The 24,607-nt window shown below is 34.0% G+C and overlaps 1 protein-coding gene across 1 annotated transcript in view; it reads left to right on the top strand.

The window, feature by feature from the left end:
• Positions 1 to 3,722: 3,722 nt before the first annotated feature.
• The window catches only part of LOC134843650 (guanine nucleotide-binding protein G(s) subunit alpha-like), a 34,415-nt gene continuing 13,530 nt past the window's right edge, over positions 3,723 to 24,607 (top strand). The window contains exons 1-4 of the mRNA XM_063859845.1: positions 3,723 to 4,343; positions 9,345 to 9,589; positions 9,934 to 10,031; positions 10,108 to 10,162. Of these exons, the coding sequence (XP_063715915.1) occupies positions 4,202 to 4,343; positions 9,345 to 9,589; positions 9,934 to 10,031; positions 10,108 to 10,162 (540 nt within the window). The 5' untranslated portion in view covers positions 3,723 to 4,201. The remainder of the gene's footprint in view (positions 4,344 to 9,344; positions 9,590 to 9,933; positions 10,032 to 10,107; positions 10,163 to 24,607) is intronic.

The raw sequence follows: 24,607 nt of genomic DNA on the forward strand, positions 1-24,607 counted from the left end.
CTTCCCAAATTTTCACTTTGATTTGATTGGATTCAGTTTCAACACTCATTTTAGCAACCAAAAGAATGTCATTTAGTTAAAGAAACATTGGGAGTTACAGGTGAGATCATGCAGAGGTGTCAGTTTTCGCCAGAGTGAATCCAGGTATTTCTAGCATTCGAAGTAGCTACTCTTAAGGTCTAGCTCGGATAAAGAAGAACATATCTGATGGTGTTCCCAGGAAACTAACAGGGTCTCTAATGTCAATACAATGCCCTAACATTTTCCAATTTAAGCTGTAAGAACTAAGCACATGTGCCGAGAAACCCAGGGCAGCTGGTTTTAAACCGAGAATCTTACTCACACTATAGGTTGCGAATGATGCCTGCGTACTTGGGACTTAATGATAACACTACTTTCTGAGAAATTGTTTTATTGACGAGTCAAGAGAAAGTAAACGCAGGGTAGTTCAAGTATCTGCAGCGTAGTTCAAGTATTCAACATATCCTTATTGATTTTTATTATATCAGGTCAAATTATGAGTTTTTTTTCAACCCCAGTTTTTCCTGTGCAGGTATTAGTCTTCTCGATCTCGTTGACTTGATTCCGAACCATCGCATTTCTTTCCTTTATTACAAACATACCTTTACTTATGCCCAGTTTTTGAAATTCCAAGTATTTTAGACTAGGAGAAATGAAGGACGCGTGAACTGGCATATATTCCTGTATCGGAAGTTATGCGAAGGTCCACTTGGCCTCCGTGTTGAAATATGTAATATCACTATCTCGTCTGATGGTTTAACTCTCTCTAGACCGAAGTTCCTTCACACCCCGGGGATTTAGTCGCAAACCGGGAGTATTTAGTTTATTTTTTCTCGAAGCAGACAGTCTTTTTCAATAATTTGTGTGCTTTGAAAAAGGGGGTCAATTAAAATGGGCCCTTCCGTCATGCGACGGTACGTGCAGAGGTTGGATAGGGCCATACCATTTCTATATAAATACATCGACAAAATTTTATGAATAAATCAAATCTATTTTAATGCATCAAGAGAATTGTCAATTACAATCTACCCTCCTCGATTACAGCACAGATAGAATTGTCTATGTTGGATGTATTTTTAAGTTTTTTGCACCCCCTAAGGCAGAGGATTGCACTCCTCAGAAGTGCAAAACTTATTTTTGTTCTTATATAGTTAATTGTGTCCGAGTATGATTCGTTCCGTTTTTCGCTTAGTTTCTCTGCTAGTTTCTGGACGGTTTTTGTAGAGCCCGGTGCTGCTCCTCCCGTACACGCAAAAATTAATGGAACAAAGCTACTGTGTTCCACATCCAGAATTCTTTGTTGGTATTTTAATGTTTTGACACTCATGATATTTTAGGCGTCAGATATAGTTTTAGGGCAGGATTTAGCTTGGGGTTTGAAAATTTTTACATCGAAAAAGGTTCGGCTGAATCGACCTCCCCAGAGTCCATTTGCCTTGATGTCAAGTCGAGCGTCAAGGCAAATGGACTCTGGTGAGGTCGATTCAGCCGAACCTTTTTCGATGTAAAAATTTTCAACCCCCATGCTAAATCCTGCCCTAAAACTATATCTGACGCCTACAAATATCATGAGAGTGTCAAAACATTGTGTGCTTTGAAGAGCAATTTTTGTGACATTAAAATGCGAAGTTTGAGACACAAGGGCAAGGTTGCTCATATGATCTGAATTTTTAAATACTCAAAAATGTTACAATGTTTATAAATTCTTTATTTATCTTTTCATGACTGAGGTACTCAGTTTCTTTAGAATAACGCAGAAAGTTTTTGTGAATTGGGTTATTTATTTTTTTTCAAGTATATAGACTCCGTTTTCCCGGGACTTTAATTTTCTCCTGTTATCCCCATTTCTTCAAACTTCCGAAAAAAATCCAATTGTCCCTATTTCTCGTTTGACAAAGGATGGATGCATCGACGATAAGTTTTAATACGATGGATAAGGGTACTAGTTCTCTTGTTTGGTTCCCTTATAAATGCCGTGTTCCCTAACAACAAGAGAGGTACAACAGTATTTGGGTTAATTCTCAAAGTAAGCGTCCTAATTTCTGTATGTTGATAACACAGCGGTCATAGTTAGTTTAGCGGGTACGAATTCGGTGACCAACCCCAAGGCGTAGGTTCGAATCCCGCGCTTGTGTTTAATTTTAGGAAAAAGGCGGGACCAATTATCTAAACTAGTTTTCTCACGGGACCAAAAAAACCTAGAATCTGGACAAGTGTTCTTTTGAAACCACCCAGGTTTCTGATAAATGTTATTTGGTTTTCCAGTTTTATTATATTGCGTTTTTGGTTTGATTTTTTGGCTTGAGAAACTTTTTTTTTAACAAAAACGGAAGTTAGTGTCACATTACTTTTCTTCTAACACACGGCACAAAAAAATGCTTATTCATTAGTGTCTTTTTTTAGCATTTAAGAGTATATCTGGTTTACTTTGGCTACATATCATTATATATGCGCCTGGTATTTTGCTGGATAATATTTGAGGATGTCCGAATTTCGATTTTGTCTCTACTGTCTCTTTCCTGTTTAACTCTTGCAAGAGCAAGTATCTTGTAATCGGAAACAAGACTTTTTTCCCGCAAACAACTTTTCTTCAAATCTTACTTGCTTTATTATGAAAGCTCAACAACTTTCAGGCATATAGATAACATTGTCGCTTTAATGACCTTAGGTCAAGGGTTCGAGTCCCAGTCGGATGTTGCTTTTCTTTTCAGTATGCATGCAATTGAATTTTAAAAAAGGTTAAATTACAAAAGGGGCCCTTCCGTTAATTTACGGTCAGTGCCGTGCCAGCGTTAAAAATGCATATATATCAGCCAACTGTATCATTGTATCAATGAAGTCATATATCAGCATTAAATGCATCGTCGTAATGTTAATTTATCAAACCTTTGTTTTTCCGGTAAAAATTGAATTGTCGTACTTTCGTTTCTCTACTCAAAGATAGTTGGCTTCGTTGTCTTATCACGGATTTTCTTGTTCTGTTAGTAAGTTTCATGGAAGTTGCAAGTGTTGTTCGATGCAGTTTCAGGAGAACTTCAAATTTTTTTAAATTTAATTAATCTATTTTTCGCCTCCAATTGTGTCTGATGAAAGATTGTCGGCTTTGTCTCCTCTTCGTAAGCGTTGTGTTGTTAATATAATATTCAAATGTCTGGCATCTTTGACCAAATTCAATTTCTACTGAGAGTTATTGAAGTTTAATTTTGCTAGACCTAGTTATCAACATTTTTCATTTTCTTAGGTTTTTTTTATGTTTGTGTTGTATCGCTAGTGATGCGAAGCTCGGCTTCGCCTCTATATGTATGTTTATTTAGTATCTTAAGTGGTGAAAATCTCCACTTCGGCACTGTGTACGTAGATCCTTTCACGCCTTTCTTCAAGTTCTTCTGGTCATGAACAATTGCTTTTTTCAGTATAGGTTTTCAAAAGTTAAAATGCGGTGACATGTGGCTGAAGGCTTTCAGCATGCTCACTTTATGCTGTATTTATTTTTAGTTTTGCCAACTTTGTATGTATGGCATTTTATAAGCACGCGGGTAAACGCCAAGCTCCTGAATTTACTTTAACACTAAAAAAAAATTTAATCTAAATATGATTCTCGAATTCATTTCTCAAACCATCGACATTTATGTATTTTTCCCCAAAAAGTCTTATCTCTTTCTGCTAGAAACTTTAATTTTTTTTCAACCCTTTTCAGGCTGCCTGAATGATGCATTTATACCCCAAGTCCATCAACTAAGAGTTTGTTGACAAGGCAAGGTGCTCTATTCTGGCAGATCAAACCCACACACTGGCTAGCTGTGGTTAATATCAGTCAATACCACAACCAACAGCTGTACATTTGAAGCAACTTTCCGTATAAACTTTAAACCGAATCGATGAAGTTTAACTGGAAAGTGCGTGTGATTGCCATCTGAACTATCCAATACCCAATAATTCCTTTTTATTTTTTATCAAAATTCAGTCTATAAAAAAGAAGACAATACGTGCTACTATCCATCGGAAACTTAACCCCGATTTAAGAAGAAAACCCTCAATCGCCTTAGCTTGACCTGTAAAAAACCAGGTGATCGAATCTGCTCAGTTTAAGCAGAGGTGAAGTCCTGTTTATTCACAGCATAAAGATCAGTGCAAAGCATAGTATCACAAACAAGGAAAAACAGCACAGTAGCCTACAACAATGCTGATGGGGTGTTTTGGCACAAACACTGTCAAAGATGATGGCGGAAACAAGACGCAAGCTGTTCGCAACAAGGAGATTGAGAAGCAACTTACCAAAGATAAACAACACTACAAAACCACTCATCGATTACTTTTACTTGGTAAGATATTGAGGGAACCATTGAATTATGCGGTAAACAAGGTTAAATGTGTTTCAATACTTTGATGAGAAAAACTGGGTGAAAAAAAAATCTTTTTTCTAGACACTTGATGACTTGGATTGTAGAATTTACGCGAGAGTGGTTGTATCTGAAACAGAAAAACTATTTAAAAAGTGTTTCAATACTTAAAAAAAAATTGGGTGAAAAAGTCTTGTTTCACGACACTTGGTAAACATGGATTGTTGAATTTACGCGAGAGTGGTTGTAGCTAAAACATAAACTTCATTTAATTATGTGGGAAATAAGGGTAAACGTGTTTCATTACTTCTGTGAGAATTGGGGTTTAAAAGTCTAATTTCTAGACACTTGATATACTTGGGTTGTTGAGTTTACGCGAGAGTGCTTGTAGCTAAAACATAAAACCAGTTACTTATGTGGGAAATAAGGGTAAATGTGTTTCAATACTTTTGTGAAAAAATTTGTTGGTAAAAATTCTTTTTTCTGGACACTTGTTAAACATGGATTGTTGAATTTACGCAATAGTGGTGTTAATGTATAACTAAAATTTTAAAATTCGATCTAATGGAATATGAGTGAAAAGCACAGCAAAATTTTTAAAGAAGCTCCATAGGCGCGTTTATATGCTGTAGCTATTCAGTAAAGGATGTCACCGAATTATCATTTCTCAAGGAACGAAGTGACACTTATTTAGGCTGTGTAGCTTTTTGTTTTCTTAAGAGTCGAATATAGGTCGTGATGATTTTTTCTCCAGGAAAAGTGTTAAAATTTGTTAAGGCTCAAATTTGCTTTTTTGCAGTTTGACTTCTGATTTTTTCAAGTTCAGTTAATTTCTTTTGTTAAAATAATGACAAACTCTACGATCGAACAGCGGAAGTGTAAAGTTCACGACTTCTAGTTTCGGAATCGAAATTACCCTTGCGATGAGCAAGGATTTTGCAATCGGGTAATAGACTTTTTTCCCGTAAACAACTTTGTTCACAGAATGGTCATTTAGTGGGAATGGTAAATATCAAGTTTCTCAAATTTCTCAATTTTTCCGGGTTCGTGGTTTTCGTCCTAGTTTCTGTCGGTTCGTTTTCCGTTTTTTAAACGCACATTTAACCTGTATGGTTTTTATCGGCTTAGTTTTTAAAGCATGGATTTTGTTCCAATTTGAACAGTTTTCTACTAAACTGAAATTTACCAAGTCTACTATATAAATTTACCAAGTCTGATTTTGTGCAATTTTTGTTTTCATTTTTGTTTTGTTTTTATAGCTATTCAGGCAGATTTTTATTTCGGCCTAGTCAACTCATATTGCGTAATTTCAAGTGCCAAATATTTTTGTCTACGATTATGTGCTTCTCTATGAATGGATCGTATCAACTGTCAAAACTTCATGAAGTATTATATGACAATTTTGTTATCGGGTCAACAGGTTCCGACCCAAAACTTGTCGCTCGATGATTGGTTTCCAATTTCTTGGGCTGTTTATGAACGTCATCTGATTCAACCATGAAGTTTTTATAGATGTAGTTTTTCCAACGTTTTCAAGTTATAATTTTAGCCGTGCGATAAGCAAAGGTATTGCAATCGGGTGCTAGACTTTTTTTCGTTAACAACTTTGTCCACAGCTTTCAGCATGCATGCAGTATACATGCATGCAATTTTTGCGTATGCTTTTAATCGCTCTGTACATCCCTGTTAGTGCTTTTCCATCAAATTTTCAATTCAAAATTTTAAAATGATTTTTCTTTGGTATTTTTTGAAATTTCGATTTCGTCGCATTGTTAAATATTTGTCAGCTTAGTTTCGGCTTTCAATTTTCGGTTTTTACCAACCGGCTTAGTTTCCGGTTTTTACCATTCAACTAAATCGCTCATTTGAATTTAATTTTTTTAAACATTTTTGTTGCTTTAGTTTTCTGATTTACTTCTGCTATTTGAAATTTTTTTAACCTTGACATCGTATATTTCTTTTTTCTTTTGTTTCGCCTAAAAACTTTTTTCTGCCCAAATGAGTTCGGTTTGTTTTTATCGGCTTATTGACCTAATTTCGAGTTGTTTCAATTGAATCATTTTTTAAGCTCACCTCTGGATTGAAAAAAATGCTTAAAATCTTAATAGATATTATATTTCAAGTTTTTCCTGACAACAATTTTTTTTCGACTTGATTGGTATAGGCCTATTTTATATCGGCTTCGCGACCTCATATTGCGTCTTCCGATAAGTGAAAAAAGCTCGTGTGTTCGAGTTTGTGTTTGTGTTTGGGGCATAATAACTTATTAGTCCTAACTTATCTGAATTTTTTCGGCTTTTTTCCCTTTTTTGATCTTAATAGGCTGAAGGCTATATTATATCGGCTTAGTTGTCTCATATTGTTTCTTTTGAGTTATGAGCGTAGTGAAGACTTATATAGGTATTGCTGATTTTTTTTGTTTTTTTTTTCAGGAAAAATTCTTAAAATATTGATGCATTTACGTATATATGCATTATTTGAGTTCAATTGAAATTGATTTGCTGAAAATGACGTGAATAGCACTCTCCAAACACGAACGTGCAAATGGCGCGAAGTTTCGTGAACGATTTCTAGTTTCGAAAGCGGAATTTACTTTTAGATTTCCAACGGAATAAAAACTTTACCTGTTGATCCAGTTTTCTCAAGTTGGGTTAATGTTATCAAAAAAGCGCCAATCATAAATCTTTCTAGAAATTCAAAGAGATTATAGAGCATTTATTTTTTTTCGTTGAAATTCGTTAGGTGAGATTTTCGTTGAAATTCGGTATGTGAGATTAGCCCGAAGCTAATTTTACATTCTATTGCCTCAGCATGTTTTTGTTTCAAATGTAGCTTTTTCTTTATGATAGATGTAGTTTCTTCGCCGCTTTCGTTTTTCTTTGATTTTTTTTGTTGTATCGCAAATGGTGCGAAGCTCAGCTTCGCCTTTGTGTCAAGTACTTTTTTCAACTCAGTTTTTCAGATAGTTTTTTGAATGTCTTTTCACTGACTTTATTGTAGCGCAATTCAATGTTTCTCAAGCTAGTACCATATTGGCTGCTGTGTTCTGCCACATGTTTTCATTAAAATGAGTTTCAGTTTGAAACAAAATTTTGAACAGTTTGGGTGTTGATTTTTTGGCATCTGACGACAATCATAAATTGTTCCAGAAGTTCAAAGAGCTTCAAGGCCATCAATTTTTCTTTGAAATTCAAAACTTCGGGCTTTTCTAAAAACGAATCAGCATTTTCTGTTTAATTGCATTCATTGTATCTTTTCCAGTTGTCTGTTGGCTTTGTATTTTTAAAAGAAGAAGTCTGAAAAATATGTTGGCGCTCAAATATGATTTTGATCTTGTTTTTAAGTCCCATTCAGTTTTATGTGCTTAAAAGAAAGCAAGTTTCGCTCTCCTATAACCAAATTGCTCATCAGCGAAAAAGGAACTGATTGTCTTTAAGTTTCGAAATTGGATTGTCCTTGCTAGATTCTTAAGCGGATTAAAAAATACTCATTACTAATTTTTCTCTTATTGGCTTTTTCTTGAATTTTAAAAAGTTACCGCCATAAAAGATTCTTGAAATTCGAATAGGTTAAAGATGATGTTTTTGCTTTAATTTCTAAAGTCAAAATTTCCAACAAAAGTCAGTAAATTTTCTTCGTTCGCTTTGACTTCATACCACAGTTAGTTCGCTATGTTTATCTAAAGTTAACCACGTTTCAGAAAAATGTTTTTGGAAGTTTCCGGTTCTAATAGGTTTGGCCGGATGATTTAATTCAGCATTGTATTATTGAGTAGCGCAGACGGCACGGTAAATTAATCCGGCACACAGCTCCTTGCTAATTGAATTAAGGCAAGCTATTTAGGCTTGTCAATGCGTTACTAGACATAAACCAGACTTTAATCGTTTCTAGACTATATATTGCGTGTGACTTTATATAGCATGTGAAAAATGAGAATCAAAGTCATCGTTAAGAGAATCTTCTTTTTTAATTCACAGTCATCGTTAAGTGAAGCTTCTTTTTTAATAGGATGGTTCATAATTTTAATTATTTTATTTCTGAGGTTCGCATAACGGTAGCTATATTGACGATGAAGTTTTTCTCTGAATCTTGAATTGTCTCTTTACTATCTTTTCTCGATTCCGGCAACTGTGATTGTCATTATGGCAATAAATTTTTGTATAAAAGAAACCGTAGTACCTCAATAATTGGACATCTTTCATATTGATATGAATCGTTTTCCAATAATGTAAAAAAAACGGTCGATGTGTGACTGATCACTATTGATATGCTGACGAATTGCATTTGCTTTGGATTGTTTAATTTCTGAATGCTTATTTTTCTGTTTTTAGGAAATGCAAGTTTAAATTTGAACCGTTTTTTTGTATTATATTTTTGAAAAATAACGATATCAAAATAATGATAGTTGATACGTTTTTAAGGTTTTAAACTATATGCTAGTCGAGCTTTATGCTGTTTAAATGCATCTGTTTAACAGATCTGTATAAAAACATTTAACAGAAAGCTGTTAAATATTAATTTAAAACATTTAGAATGATCAGCACTGATAGTACGCTACAGGAAGTTAGCCAAACTCGATGGTCTACGTAATTAGCAATTTAAGCTGAAAACGATTTTTTCGACCCATCTCTAAAATCCTCTGTTCTGTTCTTTTTTGTGCAAAAAAACTATCATTGCCAAGTAGCAGTTCATATTCAGTTCGTTCGCTTACGAGTTTCCCATACTTGGTGGCAGAAAAAAAAACGTGCAATTGAGCCAATCGAGTAATTAAATTGCGCGAGTTTTTGCCTCGACCCTGACGACGTTATTTTTGGGTCTACCAGTGATGCATAAAATTGAGACAACCCGGTCCCAATGTCTCTGCTACTTTTCTGTGCGTAAGAATGATTAATTATAAAAGCTCGTTACGATATTGATTACTGTGGTGTTACTGATTGTCGTGAAGATAGGAGTTTAATGTGTTTCATGAGTTGTGTGTTTCAGGTGCTGGTGAGAGTGGTAAGTCGACAATTGTAAAGCAGATGAAGATTCTGCATGTGGAGGGCTACTCTAAGGCGGAGAGAAAGGACAAGGTGCAGGACATCTGGAGGAACATCAGGGACGCCATCCTCACCATCACAGACGCCATGTCCCAGATAGAGCCCCCACTGGACTGCGAGCCCCACAATCAACAGTACGCAGACTACATCCTCGACGAGTGCACCAAACCCAACTTCTCATACCCAGAGGTAAACTACACTACACTACATACAACACAAGGGGTCAATTTATTATAAATTAAAATAATCAAAAATAAATTAAAACTAAATTAGTACTTATTCATATCTATATTTTTTTGCAAATTCATTATTCTAAGGTAGCGAACTTTTTTATTGACTCGAAAGTGGTTGCTTGGTACAAAACAGTATTGAAAACGGGTTGATAGTTCTTTAGTAGGATTGCTGAGGTTGTGAAACGGATTTTTGTTGAAAATGCTTAGTGCTGGCCTATGAAGTTTTATGAACAGATTGTGTTTGCGATCATTGAAAATAGAGTAAAATGAGTGGAAAATGAATACATATTTTGTTTACAGGAGTTCTGGAATGCTACGAAGATCCTATGGAAGGATTCTGGCGTGGTGGCCTGCTTTAAACGATCACACGAGTATCAACTGATTGACTGTGCTGAGTAGTGAGTATAACACATGTTTATCAACATCCTTCTTATTGTCTGATTTGGTATTAACTGGTTGTTTGTAATGCTCCAGCTTCCTCAATAAAGTGGACGAAGTCAGACAACCTGGCTACGAACCCAGCGATCAAGTAAGTTAAATATATATGCGTTGGCATACTTAACATAAACCACCTGCAGTATAAATGAACCAAAACTGAGCATCTTGTGTGAACCAGCCAAATCTCGTTGTTTGTGTTGAAAATTGCTTTCTTTTTAAGTGAAGAACTTAGTGAAACTCTCGTATAGGTCGGGTTGTTTTTGTCTTCGAAGTTATCCGCGCTCGAATAGGATTTTTTGCGGTTTGATTTTTGTTCTGTTTCCAATCCGAATCCATTTGCGGAAAGGAAGGCAAACTGGGCTCTCATTTAACAAAGGTTCGGATTTTAATAAGGTTCGGATTTTAATTATAAGATTTCCCAGCAGAATAACCTGTTGATATTTTTTTCTCAATTCTGCTTAGTTTTATGGAAAAATTCCAATTTTTTTGGTTTAACGGACGTTCCCTTGCTCTACATTTTCTCAGATGCCTTGACTTGTTTGTCGCAGATATGTTTCGAAAGCAGCTTGGACATGGAATGTATTTCGCAGTATACTTTTTGGCTTGTGATGTTTCTTTCTTGGTTTATATGTTATGTGTCTTCTTATTTCTGGCTATTTTGTTTCAGTGAGATTTTTTTGCTTGTCTTTCAAATTGTTTTACGTTTTTTTTCTAATGTTGTCTGGATGCCACAACAGATCTTCCCGTGATGTTTCAGACATCTGATGGCTTCCTGGCTGAAATTTTTGTGGCAGTTTGGCCAGTCTACTTCGGTTTTGTTTTCGTGAATGTGTTTGATATGTATGGCTTTATTCTTTTACATGGTCTAGCAACAACGACAATTTGGCAGTGAAGTTTCTGTTGCCGGTGTCGAGAGCAGTCCTCTGCATTTTCTTCGTCTGCTATCGTTCTCACTCTTTCTTCAATCGGAACCTTCTTTTTCTTTCTGTCCATGGTGAAATTGACTAAGTCTTGGTAGTTAAAGTAGTTTATAGTCTCGGGCAACCAAACGGTTTTTGTTCCGCGAGTTTGAAATCACTCAATCGTCTTACTATGTGGCCTATTCTTTGCATTTGCATTTTAGTTTCTCAATGATCTCAGTTGACATCCTTGCAGATGTGTTGCATTTTCATAAGTGGGGGTCTTTTGTCATTATATATAGCGGTATCACCGGTCGACAAAGCGTTATGCAGTCTCGTTCACTCTTCCACCAATGTCGCGCTTGGGCGCCATAAAGCAGTGTGCTCTCCACGCATGCTTGAACAGTGCGTGCTTAGGTTTTTAGTTGTCTGCTGTCCTTGAGCCGATAGTTGATAACGGACCATGAATGCCCTCTTTGGAGTCTTTTCTTCGTGTCATTTTTTTTGCGTTTCTGCCAGTTTAAAGGTATCGAAATTTTTACTGGGCTTTTCATCATTTGCTTAGTTGTTTTACAGTATCATATCGGCTTGATTTGTTTCTGGTTTTGGCTAATCGAACCGTAAAACTAAGTTTGATAACTGTTACTTATATCCGAATTAGAAGACGCGAATGGTACCATTTTGTGATTTTCCCTGATAATTACTAGCAACTTACTTTGGGTTGGGAGATTTGCGTTTGAAAGCGCACGGTATCCAACACTGCTGTAATTGACAGTTAAATATCTTTCAAATTGTTACACTTGTTAGGGCAACTGTCTTGTAGTCGGGAACTATACTTTTTCCCCTAAACAATTTTATTGAAAATCTGTATGAAATTGACCTTGTTTTTTTAATAAAAGGCCAAATAATTATGGAGCTGACTATTTAGTCTCGAGGCAAAGCACCTTCTGGAATATCCACATGTCTGGGGTTCGAGTCCTAGCGGGATTTTTTTCTCGCTTTGTTTGTTTACACAAGCAAAGCTTGTTATAGTATGAACTCTTTTTTTCCAACTTAAGTCGCACATATTGATGCGACGCAATTATTGTTGCGACATAATGTGTTCATTTTGATCAATAACCAGCTATTAAGTAGTACATCTAATGCTAAGAATATTAACACAGACTATTATATTACAAATAGCACTTTAGCGTCAAGGTATCATGGATTTGTGGCGTAGAGGTAGGGAAAGAGACCCGCAACAAAATAAGAGGGTCCGAACCTGGGCAGGGTCGGATGTTTTTAATGAACTTTTTCGTATGCTAGTTAAAATGCGTCCGCTCTATAAACTGAGGCATGTTACTTAGTAAATATCTTTCTTTCTTTTTAATTTACTGGTACTGCTAATGCGTCATAGTTGGCTTGCGTCACTTAGCAATTGTGTAAACTCATAATTGGCGGGCATCACTTGAGAAGTTTTCTAGACTCAAAGGTTTACTCATTCAGTTTTTCCCTGTAGTGTTATCGGTCATATTTTTACTTATGTTTGCGAAGTGCAATTTCGCATCTGTGTTTGAAGTTTAATCGGCCACGATTTTCGGCTTTTTACACTTGCGAAGCTAAGTGTTATAGTACGAACTTTCTTTTTTTCCAACCCAAGTCGCAAATGTTAGTGTGGCACCTTTACAGCTTATTGATAGCATGTGCTCTGACATTGAATAGTTATAAGTTTACGCAGTTGATGCGTTTTTAATTCATCAAATCAACCGAAGAAATTTATTTGTTTCAAACAACAACAATAATAAAATCTCGATTTCAGAAGTTTTCTAACTCGATATATTTTTTGGAATGCATAATTTGTACATAATGTGGCTTTATGCTGTGCGATTTTTATATGCAAAATTGTGTATTTTTGTATTTGTGCTACTTTCGCTGCATCGAATTGGCAATTTTTTAGAATATGTTGCTGCGTTATTGGTGGCTAGTTTTTGAGGATTTTGAGCATCCTTGGCTGAATGGTTAGTGTGTGAGACTCAAATTTGCTAGGTTGCAGTTTTTTTTGCTAATTCGAGTTTTGCTAAGCCTCGAGTCTTTGCAAATTCGAGGCTTATTTCTGCTTTTTTCGTATGTCTTTTGATAGCTGCTTTTCGTTCGTGTTCTCGCAAGTGTTTGCGAAGCGCAGCTTCGCCTCTGTGTAGATAGTGACTGAAGATCTGTCGGCTTAGTTTCCAATTAAGAAACTTAAAGTCAGTTATGAATACGTGTGTTGATTCGAGGTCGTATAGAGGATTGAACTTTTTTCAGAAATTTTTTTCTGATTTGAAAAATATTGCGACGTAAGTCAATGTTTTTGTTTTTAAAAATAATGAACGTAGTGAAGACTCTTATATAGGTCTTATTGATTTCTTTTTGTTTTGTTTTTTCAGCAAAAGTCTCTAATAACTACAGATGTGCATGCATACATATTGATGCATTTATGAATGCACATAGGTATATATGCACTTTTTCAGTTCAATTGAAATCAATCTGCTGAAAGTGACGTAAATAGCGCTCTCCAAATAGAAACGTGGAAATGAAACGAAAAAACGTGAACGATTTCTAGTTTCGAAAGTGGAATTTAATTTTTAGATTTTCAGCGGAATAAAAACAACTTTACCTATTGATCCAGTTTTCTCTAGTTGGGTTCATGCTATCAAAAAAGCGCCAATCATAAATTGTTCTAGAAATTCTAAGAGCTTAATTTTTTTTCTTTGAAATTCGTTAGTTGAGTTTTTTTTTTTTCATTAAAGTCAGTGTTTTTTTTAATGTTTACTTGCGTTCATTACTCTTGTACAATCTTCGATTGGCTATGTTCTTAGTTTAACTTACTACTTGCTGCATCGCTTCTGTATATTTTTCCACTTGGAGAATCCCTTTTCCGTTTTTGTTTCTTGTTTTCGCTTGCTCTGAATGATTGTTGTGTCGCAAATGATACGAAGCTCTTTGCCTCTTATATCTGGTGTATATATCTGGTAGCTTTTCATAGTTTGTCTAATTTAGTAAGCACGGCGTTATGAACCTGTGAATTGCAGCTTCGGAAGCTAACAATTGCTTTAATTTGTCATTTGGAATATTTTCCTTAAGTCTGTTACTTACTCAAAATCAATTACTCTAAAACTATATCTGTGGGTCGTCTGATTGTAGCTCTCACGGTTTTGAGATTTTCTGAGTTATTCTGAATTAAATTTAAGCTGATGAATTGTTGACTCATTTAGTTCTGCAGATGTCTATGATTGTGCAAGTGGACGAATACTTATACGTATTTGGTAATCTGATTGCAAGTCATGTCGCAATCTTAACTAGTTTATTTTGTCTTTTTGGGCTGATCGTGGTGCACATTAGGGGATTTGAGCTTTACTAATATTTGTCACACTCTAACCCACGCCCACTCAGTTGAAGCTGTGAACCAACAGAAACACAATTAGGACCAGAAAGAGGGCTTTAGTGTTGGAATGAGAACTTTGTTTGCTCAAATGTCCAATTTCAAATTAACCAATTTGGTCACCTTGTTTGTCCAATCCCATAGTGATGTAACATTCTTAATCGGAACGGTTTCTAATGCAGTTACATGTGTTCTATGGTAGATACAAAGCTGACGTATGCTTACGGTTCGCTTGTGTCGAGAGTTGAGTATTATTATTGTGTGTTTTATGTGCCTGAGAATAGAATGATGTGAACTTGTCCGCGTTAGTGATGACGCGTGAAGGTGGATTAAATCATAGTTGCTGAATGCAATTGAATTCATTGATATAACATGCAGAATTAAGCGATGGATATTAAAACGAACGAATTGTCAATGATTTCTAAGATCAGATCAACGAGCGAATTGAAGACACTTCGGTTGCATCGCGTGTTAATTTTCTTGAAAAAAAGTTGTTGACGCTCAAATTTGGTTTTTCGCGGTTTGATTTTGAACTTGTTTTCAAGTGTGAACGGTGCAAAAAACAGGAATGACTTTGTTTCAAAAAGGTATATTCCAAAATTGCATTCGATTTTCCAGCAGAATATAAAAGTTACCTATTGAATTGATCCAGTTCTCTCAGAAGATCTTATTGGAAACTGATCTAAACTATATTTTATGATTGGATAAATTAAATGTTTTACCAATGTAAAGTATTTAATATTAACCAATCATGATCCATCTAACTAACAACCCACTTATTTGTAAGTGCTGAAGTTACTTGTAATTTCAGCACCAGAGAGATTTGAATTTAACTTAGAAATTAGTTGGACTCTCCCGAGCACTTCAGCAGCCGCAATAAACCAGTATACCCTAGATCTATTGAGCCTAGCAGAGACTAGTTAAACAACCTGAGACTAGATAGTATAAGAGTAAGATTAGGATCGGTATTAGACTAAGAAGTTGCACGAATCTATCCGGCCGAAAATAAGATAGCGTGACGAGCAGACGGTGTACCCTATCCGAAATTACTCTATGAGTTATACACCCCAGTCCTAACTCATCTGGTGCGACCATAAGTCTCGAACAAGACCTTACTAGATTAGAATTAACCAAAATTAGATTAGAAATTAGACAAAAACATTTACAAAATGTTATACGACAATAATTTAATTGAAATGTCTCTCCGACTCAATAGATCAGAGCCAATATTCCGAACCATAATAGAACTACCCGGAATTGGAAGAAGACATCGAACCAAAGACGACATACGACAAAGTAGAAACTTGCCGTATAGTTATATGATAGTTCGGCAAAAGCCAGAACAAACTTTTATATTTCGAATACTACTTGCAATGAATTTAGATTTCCATTTGCAAACATAAAACCTTGAAGTAAATCTTCAAAATCATTTCAGGCGCTAAACAAATTAATATTATACAATAACGATTGATAAAAAGATCTAAGATCGTTTTCCTAAAACTCTGCAGTATTATACAAAACATGTTTGAAGAATATTTATTGGAAAATAAAAATAAAAATTAGTAGCATGACAATAAATGGTTAGTAATCATAAATCATCCTGTTGTTCCAGCTTCATCACCTAAAACATAACAGCAATCATAAACCCACTAATATCATCAAAACACTAAATCTTTCCTTTACACAAATTTAAAACTTTATTAAAATTTAAAGTCACTTAATTTAAAATCAGATCATCAAGGCTTATCCTTGGATCTTAAATCATTTTCTACTTAATTAAATTTTAAATTTGATCATCAAGGCTTATCCTTGGATCAAACAGAACAACTTTGTTCTCCCCCACCCACTTAATTAGTGTCTAACGACCTCAAACGTCGATTCACTACCCAACCCTTTCTAAAAACCCAAGACTAATAGAAATTTTTAAACAAAACTAATCATTCAAATTAGGATAAACAGTGAAGAACTTCGGTTATTCATCCTTCACTTGACCCCTCCTCTTACCAGACCCAGGATAAATCTTAGACTTAGTAAGTTTAAAATAGTATCTAACGAACTACTCGCGTTCTAATTATACCTGAACCTTGTGGATCGATTTACTATTCTCCAACCCTTGAACACAATCACTACCCCTAAGTAAGATTAAGTAAGTTAACACCTTAGCTTATACTAGTCACGAGAAAGTAAAAATCATTCTTCGGAATCGATATACTTTTCTCTCCAACCCTGAAAAATAGACCCAGGTTAAGCTAACCAAAAAATCGTAAGAACTAACAGTTTAAGTCAATAGAAATCATTTAACAACCTTTTGCATCCGTCATTCTAAACCTTATGTCATTTAAAAACCTAGGAAATAAACAAACAATCATTTTACACAATTGTGAAATAGATAACAAAAAATACGACCTTGTAATCACACCTCATACACAAACAATTGGATACATTCGAACAAAACGACAAACACTAAAGAGAAAAATAATAACTAAACAAAGACAAATAACACGAAAAAGATTTTCAAAAAATCGAAACGCATTTTCAGAATCAGAAACCAACAGTTTAGACGAACTTTACAAACTAAAAGAATCAATAGATAAAAATTGCCCACAACACGATCAATTATATTTTTCTGACTCAGAAACAACTTCAAATTCATCACAAAGAGGAAAAAGAAGAATAAAAAAGCAGTATAAACACAAACCAGTACATCTATACAATTGGAATCAACCAATTCGACACATTAATAATTACATATTAACAGTCATCGAACGAAAAAATGAGTTCAACGCACACCCCAGGTGACGAAACTCCAGATGATGATGAAATCTTTCCTTTTATAGTAGATGCAGATACTGATAGAGGACAACACATATTTTGTCAAAATTTACTCGTAAATTTATTTGAACCCGGAATCAGTCCATGTAAAACAGAGTTCCCCGATGTAAAAATCAAAAGACAAATCATAGATCACTATCTAAAAGATATATGCAACATAACACAACAGTATGGAATCTACTCTATAGAATTCACTTCCCCAAACCATAATAATAGAACATATACTATTCAAACAGACGACCTTGATTTAGAATTTTCAAAAGTTTTTTCAGAATATATAAAAAGCATCCAATATCATAACTCACAAAGAGCAAACTCCATATTCACCAATGAAGTTTTCGCAATAATATATAGTTATATTTCGATATTAGAAAACGAAATCCCACTAACAAATGTCTCACCGACAGAAACATCTAAACATTTGAAAGTACGACATGAAATTACACTACTCTCTAGTTATTTAAACATCATTAAAGAAAATTTCACGAAAGATGACGTTTCACAACATACCAAACACGATCTACAAAAAATTTTAGCATGGTTCATAATAGATTATTTCACACACAATATTGATTTAATTGCACAAGCAAGAAAAAATTTTAGACCCCAAAATTCGAACGATGATACCGCTATCACAGAACAATCAGATTATGTTTGGGACCCCGAATGGTCTCATTCCGCATTTATAAACTTTCCACAATCAATCTCAAGTCAAGCAATAGGTACAATATCTTACATAAGAGATTATGTAAGAGTAATACCATTAACAATTGATGCAACACCATTAAACTATAATACATTTTTACCCGATACACAAAATAATAGTTTAAACTCTACAGCCATACACAATGAAAACCTCAATGGAACTAGGAATCTTACTCAACAAGATATCCAGACACCATCACACTTCATAAATGAAGAAATTGTACACACAACAACTACACAACAAAGTATTTCACCAATACGCCCAAATTTAACAACACCAAGAAATACAAATCCTTCACAAACACAGGTAACCTTACAATCAACCGTTAAACCTTCGGTTGCCCCTAAATATTCACATATGGATTACCAAACATACAAACCCATGACAATACCATCAAAAACACGCAAAACATTCACTAGAAACAACTTTGCAGACCATAATTATAATTATACACATCCATCAAAAACAAATTATCAACCACAAAGAAATTTTAATCAATATACAAAACCTCGAAACTGGGATAACCCAACGGCCCAATATAATTCCACAAATTTTCAACCAAATCCTCCACAGGATCGCAGTGGAAATTACCCATTTTTTCAACAAAATAAAAATAAAAAACAAACATCTTATCAAATGGATTATTTATCCTCAGATGAAGATTTCTTACAACCAGATATATTTGCACCAAATACTCAAGAATATCGTAGACAAGGAATACAGAAAACACGTACAAATCATAGAAATTTTTCTCCACAATCAATAGATGCACAATATCAACAACCAATTCAACAACAAAATCCAATTAATACACAATCTTTTCAACCAATTCAACAACAAAATCCAATGACTACACACTCGTATCAACCATCACAAATGCAAAATGAAATACCACTCCCATATTATCTCCAACAACATGAGATAACAAGAAACCAACTTTCAAATTTTTCTCAAATGCCAAATGCAGCAGAATCATTACAAATGACAATGAATCCATACCTTATGGGTGGATCATCAATAACATCAAATAAACCTTTAATGGTTTTCACAGGAACAGACCCTGAATACTCTGTAGAAGATTATTTAAACGCAGTAACAGCAAATTTAATTTTAAATATAGGACCTGAACCAATTAATACGCCACTACATCAAAACTGGATACATCGACGCACAGCGTTGATACAAACAACCTTAGATGGCGCAGCCCAAAAATGGTTTTCAGTACTACCTCAAGAAATAAAATCAAACTGGAAAAGATTTACACAAGAATTTTCAAAAATGTTTGACTCCGAAAGAAACAAACAACAACAAAGAGTTTTATGTAATGAAATTCGCAGATTACCAAACGAAACCATCAAGCAAATAGCAGTAAGAATCGAAACACTAGTTCGAAAAGCATATTCACTAAATACACACGACTATAAAAACACTAAGATGACAGAAATCTTAATGATGACCTTAACACCACAATTAAGAAAAATAGCAATAAAAAAGAGAGCATCACATCCTTCTTCAATTCGAGAACCCGATTTAGATTTTAGAAAACTAGTAGACAAACTAGAACAAGCAGAAATCACGATGAAACTAGAAGAAACGGAGAATTTGAAATTACAATACGTTAACAAAATTGAAACGACTCCTACTAATATTAATAATATACAAGAATCAGAAACAGATCTCGTTGAAAAAATCACTGAAATACTCAATATTTACGAAAAGAACCCGAACTTTAAAGGCAAACCATCTTTCAAGAAATGGTGTAATTATTGCCGACGATACGGACATAGTATTTCCGAATGTAGACAAAAACAGCAAGATAGTCAAAATAAACCTCAAAAATACAAAGAACCAAATAAATCATTTTATCAATACATGAAAAAAGATCAAAATCTACCAAACAAAAATGTATACAGCAACAACAGTTCAGGAAAACCACTCCCGAACAATACAAGCTATACAAGAAATCAATCTCCATATAACTCAAGTTATAGAGGAAGATCACCAGAACGAAGAAACACGTATAATTCATCACAAAATCACTACAATAGACCGAATAGTCGAAATAACTACTCCAGATCAAATTCAAATACACAACGATTTGTTTCTAGATCTAATTCCCAATCAAGAAATAACTACTATCCAAACAACCAATCACGAAATTCATCATACAATAGGAATAGAAACTACTCCTATAATCGAAATAGAAGTTATTCAAACAACCGAAACCAGAATTACCCGAACAATCGATCAAGGAATAACTCATATAATAGATCGAACTATAACAGACAAAACAATAATTACCAAAACAGATCGCGAAATAATTCACAAAATCGACACCCAAGTTATAATAATCGTTATAGAAATTATTCCCAATCACCACACCGGAATAATAATCACTACAATAACTCTAATAATCGTCATAGAAGTAGTACACCTAAACATCAAAGACAAATCAATCAAGTACAAGCTAACCCAGAAACAACATCAGACCCCCCAGGTATTGATGACACAGTAACTGATACGTTACAACTTAATCAAATAAACTGTACATCATCAGATTCAGAAAGTGATACTGAAAACACTCTTGCTATCAATATGATAAAAGTCGAAAATGACTATGAATCTGTCATATATGAACAACCCTTTCCATCACACATATATGAAAATCAATCAGAATTTCTTCAAAATCATTACACTACACCCATAAATTCCACACCAACGACGCAAGAAACAAACGAGATTAACACTACAGATCAAACCAATAAAAATACCAAAACAAAATGCTTGAATACAAACCACATTTATCAAAATATACAAAAAGAACAACCCAAAGAAAAAATTTGGACAATACCATTTCTCTTAGAAAGCCCAAGAAATAAAGAATTTCAACCACCAGACCTTGAAATAGATTTTTTAATTGATTCAGGAGCAGAATCAAACATACTAAACATTCCCACATGGAATGAAATAAAAACTTTACACCCAAAGCTAACACCTCTTGAAACCTCCAGTAAGTTAGCAACAGCACAAGGATCAACATTGATAAACTACGGAAAAATCCAATTATTTCTCCTCCCTACCAGAACAATGGAGCAAAGCAAACTTCTAAACAAGCCATTTAAACAAATATTCCATATTACTGATATTAAATATAACATCATTGGTATACCATTTATTTCAAAGTATATACCAACAATTAACATACTAAATAGTAAAATATTAATCAAAGATAAATATACAAAAACAAAAGAAACATCATTAACATTTTTTCAAAGATTAAATAAACAACCACCATTCTTTTCAAAATTTTATCCGATATTTAACCAACAAAGAAAACACCTGAAACCACTATCAGGAAACATCTATAATTTTTCAGTAAAACAAGTTCATCAATATGATAAAGAACAAAACAAACAAAAATTTTATATGTCAGATTTTGAATTCAAACCTATTCATAAATTTTTCAAAATTACAATCTCTTCAATAAAATATTTGAAAAATTCGAATTCAGATATTATTTCCTTACATGTTTATAACAACACACCTTACCAAGTAACATTACCTTTAGGACTTTTAGGATATTGTGAAACTAACGCTACAATATCACCAATACACGAAAAAGCCTATCGCGTAAATAATATACTCCAATTACTAGATATTTGCCAATCTACAATTCTTAATGAAGAATTATCTATAAATAATATAATAAGTAACGAAAACAGAAATACGGATTATTTCACAAAAACTCCATATTTCAAACCTACATTCAACATCAGTAACTACACAGAGGACCAACAGAAATTTTTAACAATGTTTAATTTCCAACATTCACAAATAACACAAGACGAATTCGAAAAGTTAGCCAAACAGCTAATTCAATATTCATCAGTCTATGCAACATCAAAATTCGATGTTGGCAAAATCAGTTCATCACTACATCTCCCATTAAAACCAGACGCAGTTTTCAAAAAACAAAGAGCAAGTAAAGTACCAATTCACTTACATGATAAAGTAAACAGATTACTCGATATTTTAGAACAGTACAATATTATATCACCAGTTAATAAAGAAGAACAACCAAAAGGCAACACATTCATCAACCCCGTTATCATTCTAGCTAAAGGAGAATCATTAAAAATCGTTCTCGATGCTAGATACCTCAATTCACTCATAGATGAATCAAAATGTAATTGGCCCATTGAACCAATACAAGTTATTTTAACAAAAATAAACGGCAAATACTTCACAACCGCCGACATGAATAGTGCATACAATCAAATGCCACTAGATGAACAATCACGACGTTTAACACAATTTGTTATCGGAAACCAACAATATGAATTCAACCGCTTATTCTATGGAATATCCATAGGACCAGCAGCATTTTCAGCCTTTATGAGCAAAATTTTTAGACCACTAATACTCAAGAAAAACGCAATCACCTATTTAGACGATGTTTTTATGCAATCACAAACAAAAGATGAAATGTTCAAAGTTTTAGAACAATATCACCAAATACTTCAGAACGAAAATCTGAAGGCCGCCCCCGATAAATCACATTTCTTTTTGACAAGAGTTAAATTCTTAGGACATAACATAGAAAGAAAAACAATCACTCCACTGAAATCACGCATTGACGCTATTCAAAAACTTCAACCACCAACAAATAAAAAGAAAATCCAAGAGTTCCTTGGAATGTTAAACTTTTTAAGTAAATATGTTTATAAAATGCAATTATATCTACGACCATTTTACAACATCCTTAGACAACAAAATAATTTTGAATGGAATACAGAACATCAAACACGATTCGAAGAAATAAAGAAACTTTTAACTGAACAAATTTCAAACACAATTCCAGACCCTGATCAACCATTTTATGCAATGTGCGATGCTTCGAACTTTGGCATCGGCGCAGCATTATTACAATCACATAATGGTACAAATAAAATGAACCTAATATCAGCAAATTCTCGATTATTCACTCAAGCAGAGCTACGACTCTCAACTCTAATGAGAGAATGTACAGCCATAATATATACACTAACAGAATATGAATTTCTGATACTTGGATCAAAACATCCAACAGTTTTATTCACAGACCACAAACCAATCATTTTTCTTTTCACACAGAAATCTAACCCAAACCACCGAGTTTACAGATTTCAATTAATTCTAATGAAATTTCCAAACTTACATATAGTTTGGACTGCAGGAAAAAATCTTGCATTACCAGACACCTTAAGTCGAAATACACCACCTGAATTACTTACACGAAAAACAACAGTTGAAATACCCAAAAACATAAAATTCTACCTTGCAGAAAACGAAACATCACCTCGATTAGAATGCAAATATGCAGTTAAAACTGATATTGAACAATCACAAATAAATAATTTACAACATTTCCCACTTTATTTAGATTGTCAAAATAATCATTATGAAGTTGACCTACTTGGAACATCAACTTTTAAACCAATTCCATATTCTCAATGGATAAAAAATAACACCCAACAAAAACGAACAAAACAACACCTACCTAAAAAAGACCATTTTCCACTAATTGAAAAAGAAGATTTAACTGATAAAATAAATTTATCAGGACCACAAACAAATGATTCAAAATACACAATAAATCAAGTTTTTGACCTTCACGACCCACTTGATACAATACCCTTATCTAAATTCGAAGTTGAAAACATTTTTCTCCCCCCAACAGATACGATTACAATTTCAACACTGAAACAATATCAAAACCTTGACCCGATAATTCGACACCTAAAATCATGGCACAAATATAAAACTAAACCTATCAAAGCAGATTCAACCATTCTAGGAAACAAAACACTCCTCCGATACTTTCGCAAATTTAACAACACAACAATCAATGAAACTACAGACCTTTTAGAATACAATTTAAACGAATCCACAGTTCCCTGTCTCCCTATAAGTATGATTCTTATAGCTTTTAATATTTCACATACACAAAATATTAAAGGACACTCTGGATCAGAAAAAACATATTCAAATTTTATACAAAATTTTTACTTCCCAAATGCACCAATTTGGATAAAAGTACTATGCAATGATTGTATAGTATGTCAGCTAAATAAACCTTACCCAAATCAAAAACAAGTAGCACAAAAACAAGATTTTAAAGGACAAAGTTTATACTTTAATCACCGTATCTCATTTGATACTAAAGGACCAATTTCACCCTCATCAGAAGGAAACTCCTACATTATGGTAATTGTTGACGCATTTACACATTATGTAGCACTTAATCCAGTACCACATTGTAACGCTTATTACGCATACACAACACTCTATGAACACTGGATAGCAAAATTTGGACTACCAGAAATTTTAGTTACAGACAATGGTACAGAATTCATAAATAATGAAATAATAACACTATGTCATTTATACAACATTAAACACAAACCACGTACATCTCATGCACCTTGGACAAACGGCTTAGTCGAAGGTATGAACCGTTCATTACAAGAATATCTTAGATGTATCATCAACGGAAATGATACAAAATATACCGAATGGTCAGCAGATGTAAAATTATTTCCCTTAGCATATAATTCACAAATTACGACAACTTTAGGAATGTCACCATACGAAATGGTTTTTAACCAAAAGCCACGCAAACCAATAATGTTTACAGCAAATTCACATAAAAACGCACAA

This window comes from Symsagittifera roscoffensis, chromosome 4 (genome assembly GCF_963678635.1).
Source record: "Symsagittifera roscoffensis chromosome 4, txSymRosc1.1, whole genome shotgun sequence".
Lineage (NCBI taxonomy): Eukaryota > Metazoa > Xenacoelomorpha > Acoela > Convolutidae > Symsagittifera > Symsagittifera roscoffensis.